This window comes from Amphiura filiformis, chromosome 1 (assembly GCF_039555335.1).
Source record: "Amphiura filiformis chromosome 1, Afil_fr2py, whole genome shotgun sequence".
NCBI lineage: Eukaryota > Metazoa > Echinodermata > Ophiuroidea > Amphilepidida > Amphiuridae > Amphiura > Amphiura filiformis.
Window position 1 is genome coordinate 20,886,522 of NC_092628.1, and position 19,006 is coordinate 20,905,527.

At 36.8% G+C, this 19,006-nt stretch overlaps 1 protein-coding gene across 1 annotated transcript; it reads left to right on the forward strand.

Moving 5' to 3' along the window:
* Nucleotides 1–324: 324 nt before the first annotated feature.
* Nucleotides 325–5,898, forward strand: LOC140157040 (uncharacterized). Its single transcript, XM_072180108.1, has 6 exons — nt 325–338; nt 822–981; nt 2,354–2,560; nt 3,565–3,743; nt 4,179–4,335; nt 5,332–5,898. Exons 1-6 carry the CDS (start codon nt 325–327, stop codon nt 5,896–5,898), a joined length of 1,284 nt encoding a protein of 427 aa, XP_072036209.1.
* Nucleotides 5,899–19,006: the final 13,108 nt, after the last annotated feature.

Genomic DNA, 19,006 nt, shown 5'->3' on the forward strand with positions numbered 1-19,006 from the left:
CATACATGGATTGTGAATATTCAAATGGAATTACCCATTTGAAATCTACACCCCCTGTCAGGGCTGTGACACTCGTATTTAAACCCTGTATAAAAAGTGAAGTCACTTTACGGCAGTTTAATTGACATATCGGCAGTTTGAGTGACAGTTGCTAGGCTTTTTCAGTACACCTAGTAACGTCCTGGTAACGCTCAGGCACATTAGCCTAAAATTAACGCATGTTCGCTTATGCCAAAGTGGAACAGACTTATCCCATATTCAATTGACAAGTTCGTATTTGATTGACAGTTGCTGGGCATTTTCAGTACACCAAATTTATCCAAGATGGCGGACGTCGAGTGCTAATTTACGTACTCTTTCCAGCTAAAATACAGCTGATTTAGCCAAAGTCAACATGGGGTCATCGGTTATAATATTTTCCTAGCATATTGAGCTAACTTCTCAGCTTGGTTTTTCAAAATATGATAGTAATGGAAAAAAACTACCAAATGTTTGTCGGTTTTCGCAATTAAATTTTTTTGAAACGATGACGTAAACATGCATCATCTCTTCCACAGGTGATACACTCCTACACGTACAGGGGTACAGCAATGCCATCACATGCATGATCACGCATTGGCTGTGTGACTGACTTCATTTGCGCAAACGAGTGGCTTATCCTATAGTATATTAGTACTCGAGAATCCTTGCCCCAGTGTGGAAGATTAAGGTGATAGGGGGTGTATGGATTTCAACTGGAATAGGCCATACCATGACAAAGTTGGCAAAATTCAACTAAAGAATTTTAAACTTTACATCACTTTACCTCTTGATACTTTCAGGATTAATGATATTGCCAATCAAGAAGAAGCAAAACGACAGGCCGACTTTGATGCTTCACCATCCCGTAATAAATATGCATGGTTTGCCCGACAGATTGGTTTATACCAACCATTTCAGGAGAGATTCCCAGACATGTGTGCTTCAAGGACAACAGTCACTGTAAGTATGTTTGACAGGTACAGATATGGGGAATAATTTGTCAGGCCTTGAATTTCAATTTGTTGGGGCACCCATTTTCAAAGCCACTGAGTTAAGACAAAGAACTGAAAGAAGGGCACCAAGGCCAACAAGTGATGAAGAATGCCTTGGTCAGTTGACAAAGATCTGGGGCACCAGGGCCAAAATTGAAAAAGGGTAGGCAATGGCCCTGGTGGCCTCACTGAAATTCAAGACCTGGTGTCAGTATTATTTATGTAATCCCTTTGTTTATGTGATGACTAAACTTTGAATAACTTTCTAACAAAACATGGAACCATAGAATTTGCATCTTTTTGCACTTTTAGATGTAAACTTTGATCCCCACAAAACATTGAACTTAAAGGACAATGGCTCATATTCGACTTTTTAAGACATTCCGACTTTGGAATTTCATAACTTGGTGAAGGAATATCTGATGTCAACAAAAAAAGCAGTGTTGAAAAGGAAATTAACTCTTTTTTTTAAAACAATATGTAAAAAACTCAAAATTGGCCCCTGCCCAGAGGTGCCTCCTTTTGACTTACCCCATCACACATTATCCACTATACACTATGTTCTGCAATAGCGAAAGGGCTTATGCTGGTTTCATACTTTCTGCCCCTTGCTGCTGAGTGGCATGACGCTTGTACTTGTCTGCAATCGGAGCGGCACACCGCTGAGCGGCAGGACTCCGAAAGCCACTCTTGCCACCCAGCACTGCTCTCATATGTCAGAGTGGCACCGCACTGAGTTGATTTGAATTCAACTACAAACGGTGCTGCTGTGGCAGCAAAGCAGTGGAGTGATGGATATATCGGCTTGACGCTGGCTAGCATTTCTGGTGCGACTGCGCAGTGAAGTAAAATCATCTTCAGAGCGGCAAAGCGGCAGGAAAGTATGAAACCAGCATTATTGTTAGTATGTTGATCTACCTTTTGGCATCAATCTGCATTTGTGTGATTAGCCATTGAATGAAAAGTCTTTGGATTTAAAAAGTGTCATTGGTAAAAAGCAGTGTGGAAAAAGAAATAACTCGGATAGAAACCTGAAGGAAACACTTGGGCTATTTCAACTGAAATCCATTAATCCCCTATGGAAGACCATACATCCCCTATGGAAGACATGCCCTTAATCTCCCACACAGGGAGTGTGGAATTCAAATGGAGTCACCCTTTTCAGGTAACCACATTTGAAATTCACACTCCCTATGTGGAAGATTAAGGGCATGTCTTCCTTAGGGGTGTATGGATTTCAACTAGAATATCATTATCTGGGTGCATAGATACCGGCTCCAGCTGAAAATGCATCATATATTTTTTAAGTTACCTTATTTTCTAACCATTCTTTAAATTAGGTATTGATATCTACTGGCGGCAGAGCTAACAAAAAAGGTGGTGCTTCTTATTTTGTTGTGGATGGCAAGAACTCCAAGCCAGGCTGGAAGGAGTATGCAAAGTTCTCTCGAAGTTTGAGTGAAAACCATCATGACCACACCGCAATAGTTGTCAATGGCCTGATTTATCTTGCAGGGGGTACAGAGATCAAGCAGGGATGGCGAAAGGTGAGTGTGATGGGGTGCCAGAATCATGAGAGGGTATCAAGTAGGGGGCATTAATAGACCTTTTTCCCTTCTTCCCACCATGCATTATTCCAGGGGGAATGATGTAGTCCATCAACCTCATAGATCCTGTGCAATTGTGGTCTTTGCAATCGTTTTGTCTTAATATGGGCCTACTGATTCTATATGTGGATTATCGTAGAGCCATGAAGAACTTGTGTTTAAGAGATTAGTACAGTGTTTACATATTTTTTAACATTTCTGAAACAGACACTGGCAGTATAATATCACTGTGTGTCCTGTCATTAGGTCTTCAGGTATATAAAATGTATAAAAAGTTAGATTTAAGTAACCGGAAACCTTTTTTTTCTTTATGACCTCATGTCAATATAATAACGCCTAGAAAGTTCGTCAGTGCCATTATTCGTGATTCCTTTTTCCCATGAAAGCACCAGCCAAAATGTCCATATTCTATCAATGTAATGAACTGGACTACTCTACACCCCAGGGAGATTTTGTGTTTTTCAATACTTGAAAGCCAGAATGCGGTGGAAGTACCCACCTGGAAAAGTGTATAATAGAAAGTAGTGAAAAAGTTGTATATGATGGGGGATGGCTTGTAGTACTATGTGCCTTTCCTGGGATTGATTCCGATGGTCTTGGTCATGATTTTGCCAGGCGACCAAAAGTGACCTTATACAGAACTAAAAATGTGACTGGCTTTCAAAAAGAGAAAATACATTTCACCATTGTCTTCTATTGGGATTTTTGATATTTGAATTAAAATGTCTGTTACTCTTTCCAAATCTGTAATTTTATGGAAAAAAATATCAAACTATTGTCATAGTGTTTCTAGTGGATTATGACCAAGTTGAACACAAAAAATAATTTCTAATGGGTTTCTTTTCATTGAAATCACAAGAGGTCTGTTTACACTTTTGGGTGCCTTCAATTACAAGATGCAGGTTTTCATTGAAATGACATTGTTTATTTTCCATATCACTTAGACGAGACGTAGGTGCAGTACATACTTCTGGACTTTTAGCATGGACCCTCGCATTGCTGGCTGGAGGTGGGCACCAAAGATGCTTGTGGCTCGACGGAAGTTTGCAATGGCGTATCTCAAGCCACACCTCTATGTCATCGGAGGGATGCGCCATAAGAAAGTGATTGACAATGTGGAGCGGTATGTTTGTTTCTGTTTGATGTTCCATGCTGGTCATAGGCTCAAAATATCAAGAGCTATCTGCAGAACCCCTGAACCAATACTGGGCTTGTTTGTACTCATTTTAATGCATTTTACATGCTGATTCCAAATTTGATCATGAAATTGTACAATTCTGAAATTATTGCATTTTTAAAGAAATTTTGTAACATGTCGTCTGCAGTCAACGCATGTGAAGTGGATTAACTGATTATTCCTTTTGGAAATGCCCTTAGAATTTTGCCAGTATTAATTTGGAAGACTGAGTGTAACTCATGTGAGTGTGCTGGCAAAAGCATGTAGAGATAGACCACATGTGACATTATCTTTTCCACTCGGAATTAAGTCAGAAATTTTGAAAATATCGATCAGTAAGGCTTAGGCTGTTAAGTTCAGCTTGTTTTTTTTTATTTACAGGTTCGACATTGCAGATTACAAGTGGGAAGTCATGCCACCTATGCCCCGACAATGCCAGAACCTGTCAGTTGTTGTATGCCAAAGTATGCTGCTAGTATATGGAAGCTATCAGAAGGCACCAGTTTTGCCCTTGGGTAATGAGACTTACACAATACAGGTAACAATAGTAATTTTTGTATGGTTGGATGTGTGTGGGGGTGTACGTGTTTGCTGGCAAACAAGGACACACACAAGATTTTTCACACTAAACTGCGAACTTACCTCCAACCGAGGACCGTCCTCAGTCTCAAACTGCTGCAAAAGACCTCAATTTATGCATATTGCTCAAAACTGCGGACCATACGTGTAAAACTACAATTCGCAGTTGATAGCTAAAATTCCATTTCATATCATACACACAAAAAATCCGCCATTTAAGTCCACGGTTAGGTGATGAAAACACCACACACACGTCCACGGTTAGATAGCAATATACAATGTCCGCGGTTGCCGGCAAACACACACTGGTGTGGGGGGGGGGTGTTTGTGATTACCTTCGAGGACACACACATGGATAAACACATCACAAACGTGGACACACCTGCAACTGTGGATGTCCTCAGTTGCTGGAAATAACCAGGACAACGCAAATAACGTTAAAATGCATTTAAAACCGGTCCACGTTTATGGGATTCATCAGGGGGTTAACGGCTAGATAGGAAGTTGTCGGGTGTGTGCGGGGTGGTCCATGGTGTGTAGATTGAAATTGGGTGTGTGTGCCCTCGGTTAGATAGGATTAAATCATATGCTGAATGAGGTCCTTGTTTGCAGGTATTTACAAACAGGTGTGTGAGTTTATGTGTCTTATATTTATTAGAAGTGTGGCTATCCTAGGGTGGCTGTGGAAGATCAATTATGATCGGAAGAAAAAAAATTTAAATTCTTATTATTCTGTATGGAATTCAAACCCTGACTGCCGATCAACTACTGGCGTTCCTCCCAGAACCGGCGATGTAACTGTATGTTACTCCAAATAATAAAAACAAGCCCAATCGCCAGTTCTGCTGAAGTGCCGGTTGTCCACCGACAATTGGGTTTTGAAGCCCTACATAAGTCACATTCTTGATTAAATTTTTATCACAAAAATATAACCACATTTTTTAATTACTTCTAGGTGTTTGATACCAAGATGAAGAAGTGGTTTGGTGCAGGTTTCACAGAGGAGCTAAATTGCTCTGGGACACACATGAAACCAGCCATCATGGAACATGAAGGGCGGTATTTATACAGAGTCATCTTTGGCAAAGCGTCGCAGAGTAGTGCTGATGGTGAAACTGCTGAAAATAGTGCTGCTGAAAGTAGTGATGATGGTAAGAACGGTAGTGGAGATAACAAGAGTAAGGTACCTGACAATGGCACACTAGTTCAGGAACTAATCCAAGATGTTCAAGATGGCCGATTCGTTGCCAAGATGGAAGAAGCCATCGAACAAAGCGACATTCCCCCAAACAAGGTAGGAGCTTTCCGCATTGGAGATGATGTCTTCATCAATGCGAGTGGCTACATCCACAAAACTGGTTTGAAGGTGAGCAGCTTCGCTGATGGAAATGTTGACTTGGGACCGTGGAAGCTTGTGAACATTGACGCAACTGGGATAGACAAGAGTGAAGATAACTTAAGAGATAGTGTGACGTGCCTGACATACGACACACAGATCACAAAATCAGTATGGCGATTTTAGAACTACTGTCAACTGTGGAAGCTTCCCGGGGGATACTCAAGTTTGGTTTTGGTAGGGACGTGCCGCTGAGATTTTGGAAGTAGACCCATAAATATACCAATTTTTCAAGAAATTTGGACCCATTGATAAACCAAAAGTCAAAATTTTCGGCCGAATTTACCCAAAATTGCATTAGTTTTTACAAATTTTCCCAAATTTCCCAAAATTTTGGCTAGATAAAGGAAAAATTGGGCTGTTTTCCAAAAAAGTGAGAAAATTTTGAAAAGAGGACCCATTCATATAACAAAATAGGCTTTGAAAAAGGGGTAATTGATATACCAGAAGGCTGAAAATGCTACCCATGTTTGCGGCACGTCCCCGTATGGTCATTTGTACTGAGTACCCCCCCCCCCCGGGGGGAAGCTTATACAGTGATTGATTGCATATCACAAACATTAGACCCGTTTAAAAGGGCACTCAACATTTCATCATTTAGATGTAACAAAGAGGTTATTCATTTCATTTTCATTCATTTCATTTTCATTTAAGGTTAGACTAAGAGGGCTTTGACTGGGTTTTGTATAGCCTTCATAAAGTGTTATAGGAAATCTGCCATTATTTATTTGTCATGGATGGGGCCAAAATAGTGTACATTTGGTATTTCTCAACAAATACCCAAAATGAAATTATAATTGGCAATATTCAGCTTGAGTGTTACTAAGATTTGCTGGATATATAGTGCTATGCTGCTTATGCCATGTATTTTGCAAACAAACACTTACAATAAGTAAGGCCATCTTAATTAAATCCTGTGTCTCAAAGCTGCCGCGCGCGTTAGTAAAATCGTGCACGTAGTCTTCCTTGAAAATCAAGAAATTCATTTTTTTATGTCTTTTTATATTAAAAGGCAAAAATAAAACCCAAAATTCGTATTTGATCATAAGTTTCACATTTTTTTGCAAATTTTGAACACGAAAACAATAAAAGAGAAGAATAATAGTTTGTAGCAGTGACTTTATTTGTCTACTATTCCAACATTTGCAACATTTGGGTAATTTTTGCACAAAATTGTTGTCCGAAATCCTGAACTGAAATAAATAAACATAAAAAAATACAATTAAAAAAAGCGCATTCCGCATTAGGTTTTCAATTTCTCACAAGCTTTGAGACACATGATTTAATTAAGATGGCCTAATCAAACACTGTGGGGTTGACTGTATGGCAAAATGGCTATTTCCTCCAACAGTGGGTTATTAAATTTGAAATCCACAAGTCTTAAGCTTAATTTTTTCACAATGGGAGTATGTATTTCAAATTGAGTTACCTGAATGGGTGGCTCCATTTGAATTCTACACCCCCTGTGTAAAAGATTACAGTTGTGTCTTCCATAGGGGGTGTATAGATTTCAAATAGAAAAGCCCAAACATGGCTAAGTCTGAACTCTGTTAGTGTTGCATCGCTGGGCTAACAATATGTGTCTGTCCACTTCGAAATTCTTGTAAATTCGGCCTCTGGTCAATTTTGTTTTCTTCTGTGTTTAGAAAATATATATCATAAGCTTTACAATGATATATCATTTGACTTCAAACAATATCCAGAAGCGGAGTTATGGCTTGTTAAACTTTGCTCCTTCAGTAAAAGGGTACATTATATTGGTGCTACATTATTTCTCTTTTTCCACATCGCTGGTATTACATATCAAATTGTCATAATTAGCGGTCACTTCAAATCATCCCCAAGTCAACGAGGTTCAGGAGATGATGTCCTCTCATTGTTGATTGTTAGTTTAACCCACCACTTGAACAGGATTTGGCCAAAGCAAACAAAGACTAGAGCTATTTACTAACTCTATACATAAGTATAAGCTTATTATCCTCTTCAACAATAGGATTAAAGATTGGCGTTTGACTGACACTAAAATGAGAAACATGTAGGACAAATATTAGGTAAATATGAATACAACCTTAAGGGATCTAAAATGAGCGTTTATTGCGTTTCGATAGTATTTTTTGTGGCACATAAGAGCACCTCAGGCCTATCGAATTGTATTCTGAATCTGAAGCATGTCTTTCTGATATCAAATAATTTTCATTTTTGAAAATCACAATATAATACAAATTTTATGACAAATTATAAAAATTTGATATTTTTCAATTTTGATATATAACAGTCCTCGGTAAATTATATAAATCTAATGATATATTCTTAAAGTGTATGTAGCAGGAGGAAAAGCCGACGGTCAATTGAAAATTTTGACCTTTCATATTGAAGATATGGATTTTTTTCCCAAAAAGACCTAATTTTTTTGGGTGTTTTGGGAAAAAAAATCCATATCTTCAATACGAAAGGTCAAAATTTTCAATTGATCGTCGGCTTTTCAACCCACCCACATACACTTTAAGTATAAATCATCAGATTTATAAAGTTTACTTCAAGTACTGTTAAATATCAAAAATATCAATTTTTAATGATTTGCCATAAAATGTGTATTAAATTGCGAATTTCACAAATTCAAAATTATTTGATATCAGAATGACATTCTTCGTATTCAGAATGCAATTCGATATGTCTGATGTGCTCTAATGTCCCAAAATAAATACTGTCCAAACGTTCATACCCCAGCCCTTAATGCACATTTTGCACTGTAACTCGAAATACAATTTGCCGACTTTACGAGCGGTTTGAGATGGATGGTCACATATATCGAGGGCTTGGTGCAGTTATACTGCCTCATATCCACTTTTGTCATATTGAGGAAATTGCCTTTAGCCGCATAGGCTTTGTATGTTGGCTATGTTTCACCTTTGTATGGCTTTATTGGGGTTTATTAGTGGACATAAAATCTTTGCTGGCACTGGAAAGCCTTTATTTTCAGAAACTTTTGATACTAAAGTCTTATTTTCGCCAAAAATGGAGATAAGGTGGGTTGCGCTGAGCCCTTGATATACCGTAAAAGTGGTCATATTCACACGCATAATTTTTCGCAATTTGCTGTTTTTATACTGCTTTGTTTATGTTTCAATTTGTGATTTTGAGGTTTTGTTTATAGACCTATCCATAAAATCAACATATTTGCGCATTTTTATTGTTTTGCAGTAGCTGTGTTGAGCATGAATAGCGTGAAAATTAAATTCCTTGTTGGGCAGGAAAAACCTCTTATGTCCTTGTGGCCCCTGAACATGTATAGCACAAAACTGCCATGAGGTTACATAGGAGGATTTGCTTTTTAAAATATTTTCAGGGGCCAATAACATATAGGAGGTTTTTCCTGGCCAGCGATGTAATGTTCCATAAAAATTTTTACACTTTTACAAGATATAATGGCTGATTTCAGTTGATTTTTTTTTAAAGATTTAAAGTAATGAATCCAGAAGCTTGTGATTGTTTATGTTGTACAACAAGTATTAGAGCCATTCTTGTGTGTGCATGAAATCAGTTACAGGAGATCTTGATGGCCACTAGTCATTGATTTTGCCGCTATATGAAATGCATCGTATCTTGAGCTCTGTTTTAGTTCAGCTCAAATGAGCTTAATTTGCAGTATTTAGTAAGTAAAAGGTTCATCTCTGATCTCACGGGAGATTGGAAATGCAATGCAGTATGGTTTGTTTTTTCATGAATGATTTTTCAATTATATTATGTGGGAGATGAAGCAGATATTTTCCACAGGAGATGTTTGGATTTCAACTGGAATTGTTTATTTATTTATTTATTTGCACTTTCTTTATACAGGGTAGCCCCTTCAATTGCTAAACCCAAGTATGAAAATTTATGTAAATCTAAAATATTTGTTGAAAAAATCAAGTTTGTTTCCTGTGTGAACCAAAAACCAAGGTAATTTATCTCCTTTCGTCAGTTGCAAGAATAGATATGAAACTTACAACTTTTAGAAAAAAGTTATTGATTTTCAATATCTTTTAGGAAAATTTTTTGATTTTCAATATTTTTGATTGATTTTTCATATATGAGGCAAGTGTCCGTATCAGAAATTTTCTGTGTGGAAAAAAAATCTAGATCTCTGAATTGAATTGAAATGCAGAAAAATAACATGCTAAAAATTTAAATGCATATGACCTACAATAAAAAAAAGTTGTTTTTTGTTTGGCTTTTGTTTGATTGCTTTCAAATCCAATTAGGTAACAAAACAAGTTTGTTGTTTACATTATATCAGTTGATTTATACTTGTAAAAATAGCTCTTGCAATGAAAAAATACTTCTTGCAAGTTGCAATGACACAATAATTAGCTTTTTAGAGGTATGGCGGACACAATAGGATGGCGCTGCACGATATGGGTAAAGGCTTTTGAATTTAGCGGGTTTTACCCATATTGAATACTGCCCTCCTATTGTGTACGCCATGCTTCGAAAAGGCTAATGGGATTTGACCACAATGTGTTTTTCGATTTTAATAAGACCATTTCATATCATAGGATATGTGAAAGGTGAGCCCAGGGCCCTTGGCATTTTTGTTTGGCATTTCTATGAATAGAGGGAAAATGGCACTGTAATTTACTGTTTATATTTTATACACTAAGCCAAAAAAGAAACTTATAATATTTCACAAGGTCATGTCTTAAAATCCTGTCTATCAAAATTAACCAAAATTACACACAGGATTGCCTCAATACTCTACTCTAAACACATGTCACTAACTATGCAGTTGTCCAACTGACACAACAGCAAAAATGCACTGACATGCAACACCTTCCCGGACCACATTCACGGCGCAACAGATTTCTTTGGCTGGGTTCCAATTATTCGCCTGTGAATGTGATCCCGGTAGCTGTTCCGTGTCAGTGCATTTTACTGTTGTGTCAGTTGGACAACTGCTTGGTTACTGACATGTGTTTAGAGTAGAGTATTGAAATAATCCTGTGTGTAATTTTTGTTCATGTACAGGCGAATAATTGGAACCCAGCCAAAGAAATCTGTTGCACTGTGAATGTGGTCCAGGAAGGTGTTGCATGTCAGTGCATTTTGCTGTTGTGTCAGTTGGACAACTGTTTGGTTACTGACCAGCGTTTAGAGTAGAGTATTGAAGTAATCCTATGTGCAATTTTTGTTCATTTTTATGGAGAGGATTTTAAGATATGACCTTGTGAAAAATTATAAGTTTCTTTTTTGGCTTAGTATATATACCTTTTATTATATAAAAAGAGTTCATTGGCATGTTTTGAGAGGGTTACCACCAGATTAACTTGATTTACTAAACAATATGAGTTAAAATTAGCAGTACAATCCTTTACCCAACTTTAACTATTTTATTTTTATCAAATTGGTTATAAGATAACTACCCATTTTCATGTCAACACGCAGAGCTGTAATTGTTGAGCAGTGCAAGTTGAGCAGCAACTTAATTTGCAATATGTGACCATCCTCCACAACTGAGCCCGGATGTCGCCAGTGCCACTATTGAGATATGTTCCATCGAACTTAACAATAAACAATAGGAAACAAAGGATTTATTGACTGTTTTATTGATTTTTCACTACTTTAATGTCAAGTACTATAGACATGATATACATCATTTTAAAGCTAATTTCAAGCAGAATATTTTGGTTGAATATCTCAAAAATGATGATTGGCGACTTCAGGGCTCAGTTGTGCTGAGGGGTCACATATATGAATACAGATATGAATGATTGACTTGGAATAATATAAATTCAAAAGAATGATTTAAGTACTTTCAGGTATCATATGGAATGATTTTTTTGTACATAATTATAAAGTATGTTGAAGATTTGTGTGCTACTTGGTTTTTAGGGTGTCTTTTTCGAATGATCTTGTTTTACTTGGCAAACTTATCCTGCAATATTTAATAGATAGTTTGTTTGGTCTATAATTGGCAAAACAAATGAGAGTCGCAGTTGGACGCAGCACTAGATGTGCATTTGCGTAATACGTGCCTAGCGTCAGTGGCGTAGCCAAGGGTGGATGGGGCAGTCCCTTCTCCCCCCCCCCTGGGCAGTCTTGCCCCCCTGTGGGAGGCCTTTTTTGTAATTTTTAGCCCATTTTCGTCAAAGCTTGCCCCCCCCCTAGAAATTTGGTGCATTGCCCCCCCTTGCCCCCTCTGAAAAAGTCCTGGCTATGCCACTGCTAGCGTGCGGTTATATGAATTTACACGCAGTAACAAAAAACAAATGAATTTTCCAATTATAAGCCGAACAAACTATAAAGGCTTCAATTTTAAAACTAGATCTTCAAACTATTTTGAAAATCGATCTGTATTTGCTATAGGTGTACCATAAACCACTATGCAAGATGTGTATTTATATTATTTTATTTTATCTTTGTGTCTGGATGTATGGTAAAGTATGCCTCAAATCAAAAGTATTTTAAAATTATTTTTAAAAGATTGCATGTACTCTATAGACAATGGTGAAATCAGTTGAAAAGCAGATCATATAGAATAATATAGTGGACATTTCAATGAACACAGCCTGACATGTGTGACAATTCTTATGCGTACACTGCATGATGTACACTAGCGTGTGCGACTGTGCAGGAGTAACACAGAAGTGAATTCAACCATGCCAACACACTTGTGATTGGTTAGTAATATATCCAAGGTTGTGCGTTCGTTTGAAATTTCCACTATACACAGTAAGCCAAAAAATTAAGGTACCAGTTATGTTCACCCCTGTTTATTCTAAACAAAGACAGATATGTCATAATTGGAACCAGTAGTCAATAGCTGCGACTTTTAGCTCGAATATAAGGCCCCATTCGTTGAAATCGTTCAAGAAATAAAGGCACAACATCCAAAAACCCAAGGAAGATGCCAATTTAAAAGTTGCAGTTTTCGCCACTGCAAGCCCTATTGATTTGCACACAAAGCGTTCTCGAACAAGAGAACAAAAACCAGTGCTTACATTGATTAGCATGTTAAAACTAGTGTCGCGCTTTCATTGATTCGAACTGACAAAATTGCAACTTTTGATTTCGTTTCTGCCTTAAGTTTTAGATCACAGTTTATTTAATTCTCAACCAATTTCAACAAATGAGGTTTTAAATCAGAGCTAAAGAGTAGGGCCTACATGTAGGTGCTGCTTGTTTTAATTTTGACATATTATTCTTTGTTTAGGATATACAGGGGTGAACATAACTGGTACCTTAATTCTTTGGCTTACTGTAGTGAAGGACTTATGATTTTCAGTATGTGTTATTGATTTAATGTTGCTTGAAAACAAAGTTGATGAGAAAAGTACTTTGAAAATATTATCGTATGTATTGTTGACATTTTTTCTACCTTAATATAAAACAACTCTAAAAAAGAGCTTGAGGTTGATATTAAAAAAAGTATCATATATCACACCTACCTCATACCAAAAATGTACAAAAGTTTAAGTTTATAATATTAAAATTTATTTATTGTTCATTCATTTGTTAGTTGATGTTGTTATTTCTTTACTCTCTGTTTGCAGTGATTTTTGAAAATATTTGTTGCAGAGATAAGCCTGTCTGCAATGTATAAGTAACTGTTGAGAAATACACCAGCGTGGGCCTGTCTGCACATCCAAGATGGGCTACTTTATCTTTGGATATCATCACTGGGCGGGAAAAACCTCATATGTACTTTTTGCCCTTGAACATGGATGAAGCAAATCATTCAATATAAAATCTGCACCTACAAGGCTTTATCCATTTGCAAGGGCCGAAAGTTAATTATGAGGTGTTTCCTGCATGTACTTTTGGCCCTTGAACATGGATGAAGCAACCTCTTCAATATAAAGTCTACACCTACAAGGCGTTATCCATGTTCAAGGGCCAAAAGTACATCCCGCCCAGTGACGATATGCCATTTTCCTAACCAGCTCGTCCAGAGGATGCTTCAAAATGTTGCCACTATTACTATAATTTGGTTCATCTCAAGTTCGGTAGTGACGTCAATGTTTTTTTGTGGTTGCGCTTCAAGCGTGCCAACAAACCGCCTCTGTACGCATGTGTGTACACTAAGCGCGTTTAACTTTATGCGTGCGATTTGATACTGCGGCGATCAAAATACGCACATACGTCACTACCGAATTTGAGGTGAACCAAATTATAGTAGTGGGCTAGTGCTTTACCACTTGAAAGAACTATCATCGGAAACATCCAAAACTAAATTAGTTGATGTGGTTAAGAATAAAACAGTTATCACATACTTTTTGAATTTACCACTGTGTTCTTGAAATATAATTAAATAGTACTAAAACACCCCATTTTCAACCCATCCACGGAGTCAAATACCAATCAATAACAATATAAATATGCAGTGATTGGCACTCCTAATACAGATTATTGATCGATATATGAATTTGTGGAATGGCTTGAAAATGAGATGGATTTGTAAAATTCATATTTCAAGAACAGAGTGGTCAATTGTCAAAGTTCAAAAAGTATCTGATAGCCACATCAACCACATCATTTTTTAGTAGTTATGTTTGAATGTTTGGTTTGGGCATTAAAATACCCAATCAATTAAGTTTCTTACGATACAGTTCCTTCAGGGACACCCTGTATGGCTATATGTAAGGCCCCGTATCCATAGGCTGTTCCCTTGTGGTGTGTGCCCTTGTCCCGTGTTCACTTGTTCCCATGTGACCTGCCACACAGACAACGAACCTTTGTTTTGCTTAGTGGCCGTATCCATAGGTTGTCTGTGTGGCAGGTCACATGGGAACAAGTGAACACGGAACCAGGGCACACGCCACAAGGGAACAGCCTATGGATACAGGGCCTAAGAGTAGCCAACCTTTTTGGACCAGCCACATTGTGCTATTCTAGTTGGAAATCCATACACCCTCTGTGGAAGACATGATTTTAATCTCCCACACAGGGAGTGCAGATTTCAAATGGAGTCACCATTCAAGTAAGCCCATTTGGAATTCACACTCCTGTGTGGAAGGTTAAGCCTGAGTCCATTATACCCAAGGTCTTGTCTTCCAAAGGGGAAGTAATGTATATCAACTGGAATACCCTATTATAAAGTTTAATGGGCCACACACATACCAGTTGTATATATATTCATGTTATTTTTTGAAAGAAAGGCTTTGCTTGCAGCATTTGACATTATCAAGCAACTGCATGCTGGTTGGCCGTATAAGAGAGGAAGTTACCATTAATATCTTTGCAAAATCCAAGACAAACCATAGGAAGTAAACAAGACAACATATTTCTCAGATTTATAATCTTTTATTCTTCAGAAAATTCTTGTGATAATAAATGTAACCTGTCATACAATGTTTACCACTCACTCACTCACTCAATGAAATGAATGATGATTACAGTTCTTACAGTAAATAATAATAATATATCAACTATATGGCACCACATATCAGTTATCTAATCATAACCAATAGAAGCGATATCCTTGTATAGGTCAGTCACCAAAATGATACATGTTGAGACCCATAGCCAGGTGGCAGGGGTAGCGTTAACTTGTGCCATGGGGTCATAGGTGCATTCTTTTAGCTTTTGGTGCACAAAATTACCATTTAGAGGTGGGAAAAGGGTCATTTGATCCCTTTATATTTCTATTGTTTTGGATCCATAGTTTCACAAAATTTCAAATTTTTGACCCCTTGTTTGAAAATCTAGCACTACCCCTGCCAGGTGTGCCACAAATGACCAACACCTTTTGTTGAATGCTAAGTCCACAATTTTCTTTTTATCCAGAAAATAAGGCGTCATGCTATTGAAACATGTTTCCCTTTGAATATCACTAGGACAGATAAGGGAGTGATCCGTGCAGATAAGGGAGGTTGAACGTTGGACTGTATAACACATTAAAATGTCCAAAACTTAAGGTCCCAATACAGAATTTCACTAACAATTCAAATTTTTTTAAAGGAAAATATTCAAAAAGATCCAAACACCTTTTTTATGCGAGGTGATTTTATCCAAAAACAACCACATTTTGGAAGCCCCCCTCCCCCTTCACAAAATAATAAAATCATGGCTACGGGCTTCAACATAATCAAACTTCACCAATATACTTATCATGATCATTTTATTGATAAGTCTACAGATGAAAACAATGTATTTTGCAGACTTATATAAGAATATGGCTTTGATTTGATATTCGTGACCCTTTTACGAGCAAAGTGTTTGTTTCTTCACATCATTATATCAAATATGCAGAAAATATTATGTTTGTTTAGAGTTAAATGCAGAAAACCAACATTTTGCCTTAAAATGGGTCACCTTATGAATCATGTAACTTCTTATAAAATGGGATGATATATAATGATTCTACAGATGAAAATACAATTTGCTAAAACTGATCTTGGACTATTTTCTATCTATGAAGTTTCTTTTAAAATTCAGATTACCATTTAAAGACTTTGCATTCAAGACAATAATGTTAAAGCTCAAAAAACATTGGTTTTGTGTACTAAGATAAAGGAAAAACATGTTGTACTGCCTTTTGTGATTCACCCACAATCTGAAAACCTAGAGGCGCTCTTGTTTCGTATTTGAATTTTTAAGTATCGTTTACCATCAAATTTTGCTGTAACTTGCATTTTTGATAAATAAAAAGGCAACAACATTATTTTTTGGCCTAAAGGACCATTACCCATTGACTACAAGTGACCAGTGATTTTATTACGAATCCAATAATATATGGCACTTAAGACACAGAGAGCACATGGTCATACTTTAAAAATGGTTTCAAAATTGGCAGAACTCATTAAGCTACTTGCAGGTTCCGCCATTATGTACTATGTGAGGAGAGCCTCGAACTGGCAGCATACATGAAAGGAAGAATTATGTAACCTTACACAGAACGTTATGACTAGTTCAATTCCCATTCATGTATGCTGCCAGTTCGAGGCTCTCCCGCACATAGTGCATAATGGCGAACCGCATGTAGCTTAATTGGGAGGCATAAAAGAGAATACATTTTCAATAATAATTTTGTCTGTTCAGCCCCTTATAGATGTTAAGGCACTGCAGTCATTGAATTGTGCTTTACCTTCTTACTCAAGAGTTGCCCTAGTATCAAGATAGGGATTATCACTAGGATCCACAACATGCTCATCTATCAAGGCACAGTTCTTAAACCCCAATACATTTGTACATTCATTGAATGACTTGAAAATTTGGGTACAAAAACTCATACTCTGCAACTTGAGGTCAAATTTTGCATTATGATTATGTAATTGAGGTTTATTGGAATATGCCATTGGGATGAGGCTATTGTGGTCCATAGTGTATACAGCTTACAGAATAAAGTTATCTATTCCCTCAATGAAGTCTTGACAATAGTATGCTTAGGCCAGAAAAAAAAGTGTTTGATTGTCCATGTATGGTCAGTCAGGCAGATTTTTTGAAAATAATTTTTTTAAAAGGTCATTGCCAAAACATGACTGTAAGTCTATGCCGTTAATTGTTTAATAAATCGCCCAAATTGGTGTGAATTGGGATATTTCTTTACTGTATACCACTTCATTATGTTTCGAAGTGTGAAGAAACTGTTTAAAAAAACTTTTCAGGATGTCAAAAATTTTGAAACAAAAACTTACTGGAATTTCCAAAATTAGGGTTGGTATTCTTTTGTACAGTAAAACAAAACGAAAAACGCCCTTTTCCAGATTAGGGTCGGTCGGATGAGGACAATCAAACAACTTTTTTTTTTGGCCTTACTTGCTTCCACTGATGCCAAGGACTTACAAATGCAATGTGTGATTATGATACGACTATAGATACATTGCAGGTGGATGTATGCAGGTTAGAGTACAAGGAATACAAACTAATTACCTGAGTTTATTATATCAACTACACAGTAGCAATACTTGCTTTCATTATCAAGTGTCTACTTCACAACACTACCCCCTATGGCAATAATGGATGAATCCAAATGCTAACAAACAAGATACAAACAATAAAGAAATTTTTAATTTCAATATTTTTCTTAAAATTAAAATATGAAGTCACAAAAGTACTCCTTGTGAGTAAAGCTATTTGGCACAGAAGCCGCCAAAATTGTCAGGATCTATGATTATAGTCTGAGACGATATTCGTCTCAGTTATTTTTTGTTCCGAATCTTGGATTGATCCATTTATTCCCTAAGGGGTGATATGTAACATACTTGCTAGTGGTAAAATGAAAACTATTTTGTAATACTCAGGCATTTTTGGTATAATATTTGGAGCCTGTTTACTTGTTTTGAAATAATACCAGCATTTGGGAAACAAAATACAATCTGTACATACAATCATGAATATGCATACATCATGAATAATTAATACAATCATGAATAATTAATCAATCAAGTCTCCTTACTTACAATTCTGTTGAAATATAAACACTTTTGATCTTCGTTTCATATCGAAGATCGCCTCTGAAACCACCATGTACAGTCTAAAAAAATATACTTTTACTTAAATAACAACAATAATAATAATAATACCGCTTCTTAAAAACTTTTTGTACAAATGCAGTATTCTTATTTCTGAATACAATTTGTGAGTTTGGCAGAAAATACAAGCGCTAAAAAGGCATACTACGTCTTTGAAAAAAAATGGTTTATATAAGTCCAATTTTTCAATACAGCTAATTTGACCAATATGAGAGCATCGCTAGAAGCCAAAGAATTTTGGCTTTTTTGAAGGCACACAATTTTGAGTTAATTCCATTTATTTCTAATCTGAATATTGTATTAATGTTCTACGAGAATAAATGAACCAATTAGAAATCTCTCCACACAGCCATCATGCCTAGAATACAGACAATTAAAAAAAAAAAGGTCAAACGGTCTTTACTTTGTTCTCGATTAGGTTTTTCCTGTTGAAATCCACACACCCCCTATGGAAGGCATAATGTCCTTTATCTTCTACCCAGGGACAGGGAGTGTGAATTTCAAATGGGGTTACCCGAGTGGGCAATTCCATTTAAAATCTACACCCCCTATGTGGGAGATTCTGTCATGTCTTCCATAGGGCTGTATTGATTTCAACTGAAATAGCCAATTTGGCCAAATAAAATTGTTTGTCTTGGAGCTCTTATGATCTTGAAAATGTAATGCAATTTGCAAAGTGCAAAACAAGTGCGAAAACGTTTAGGAAGTATATGATTTGTTTCATACGAGCTATTGATAAGGAAACTAAGATCAATGTTTGTCACACGGACATTTTTGCAAATGCT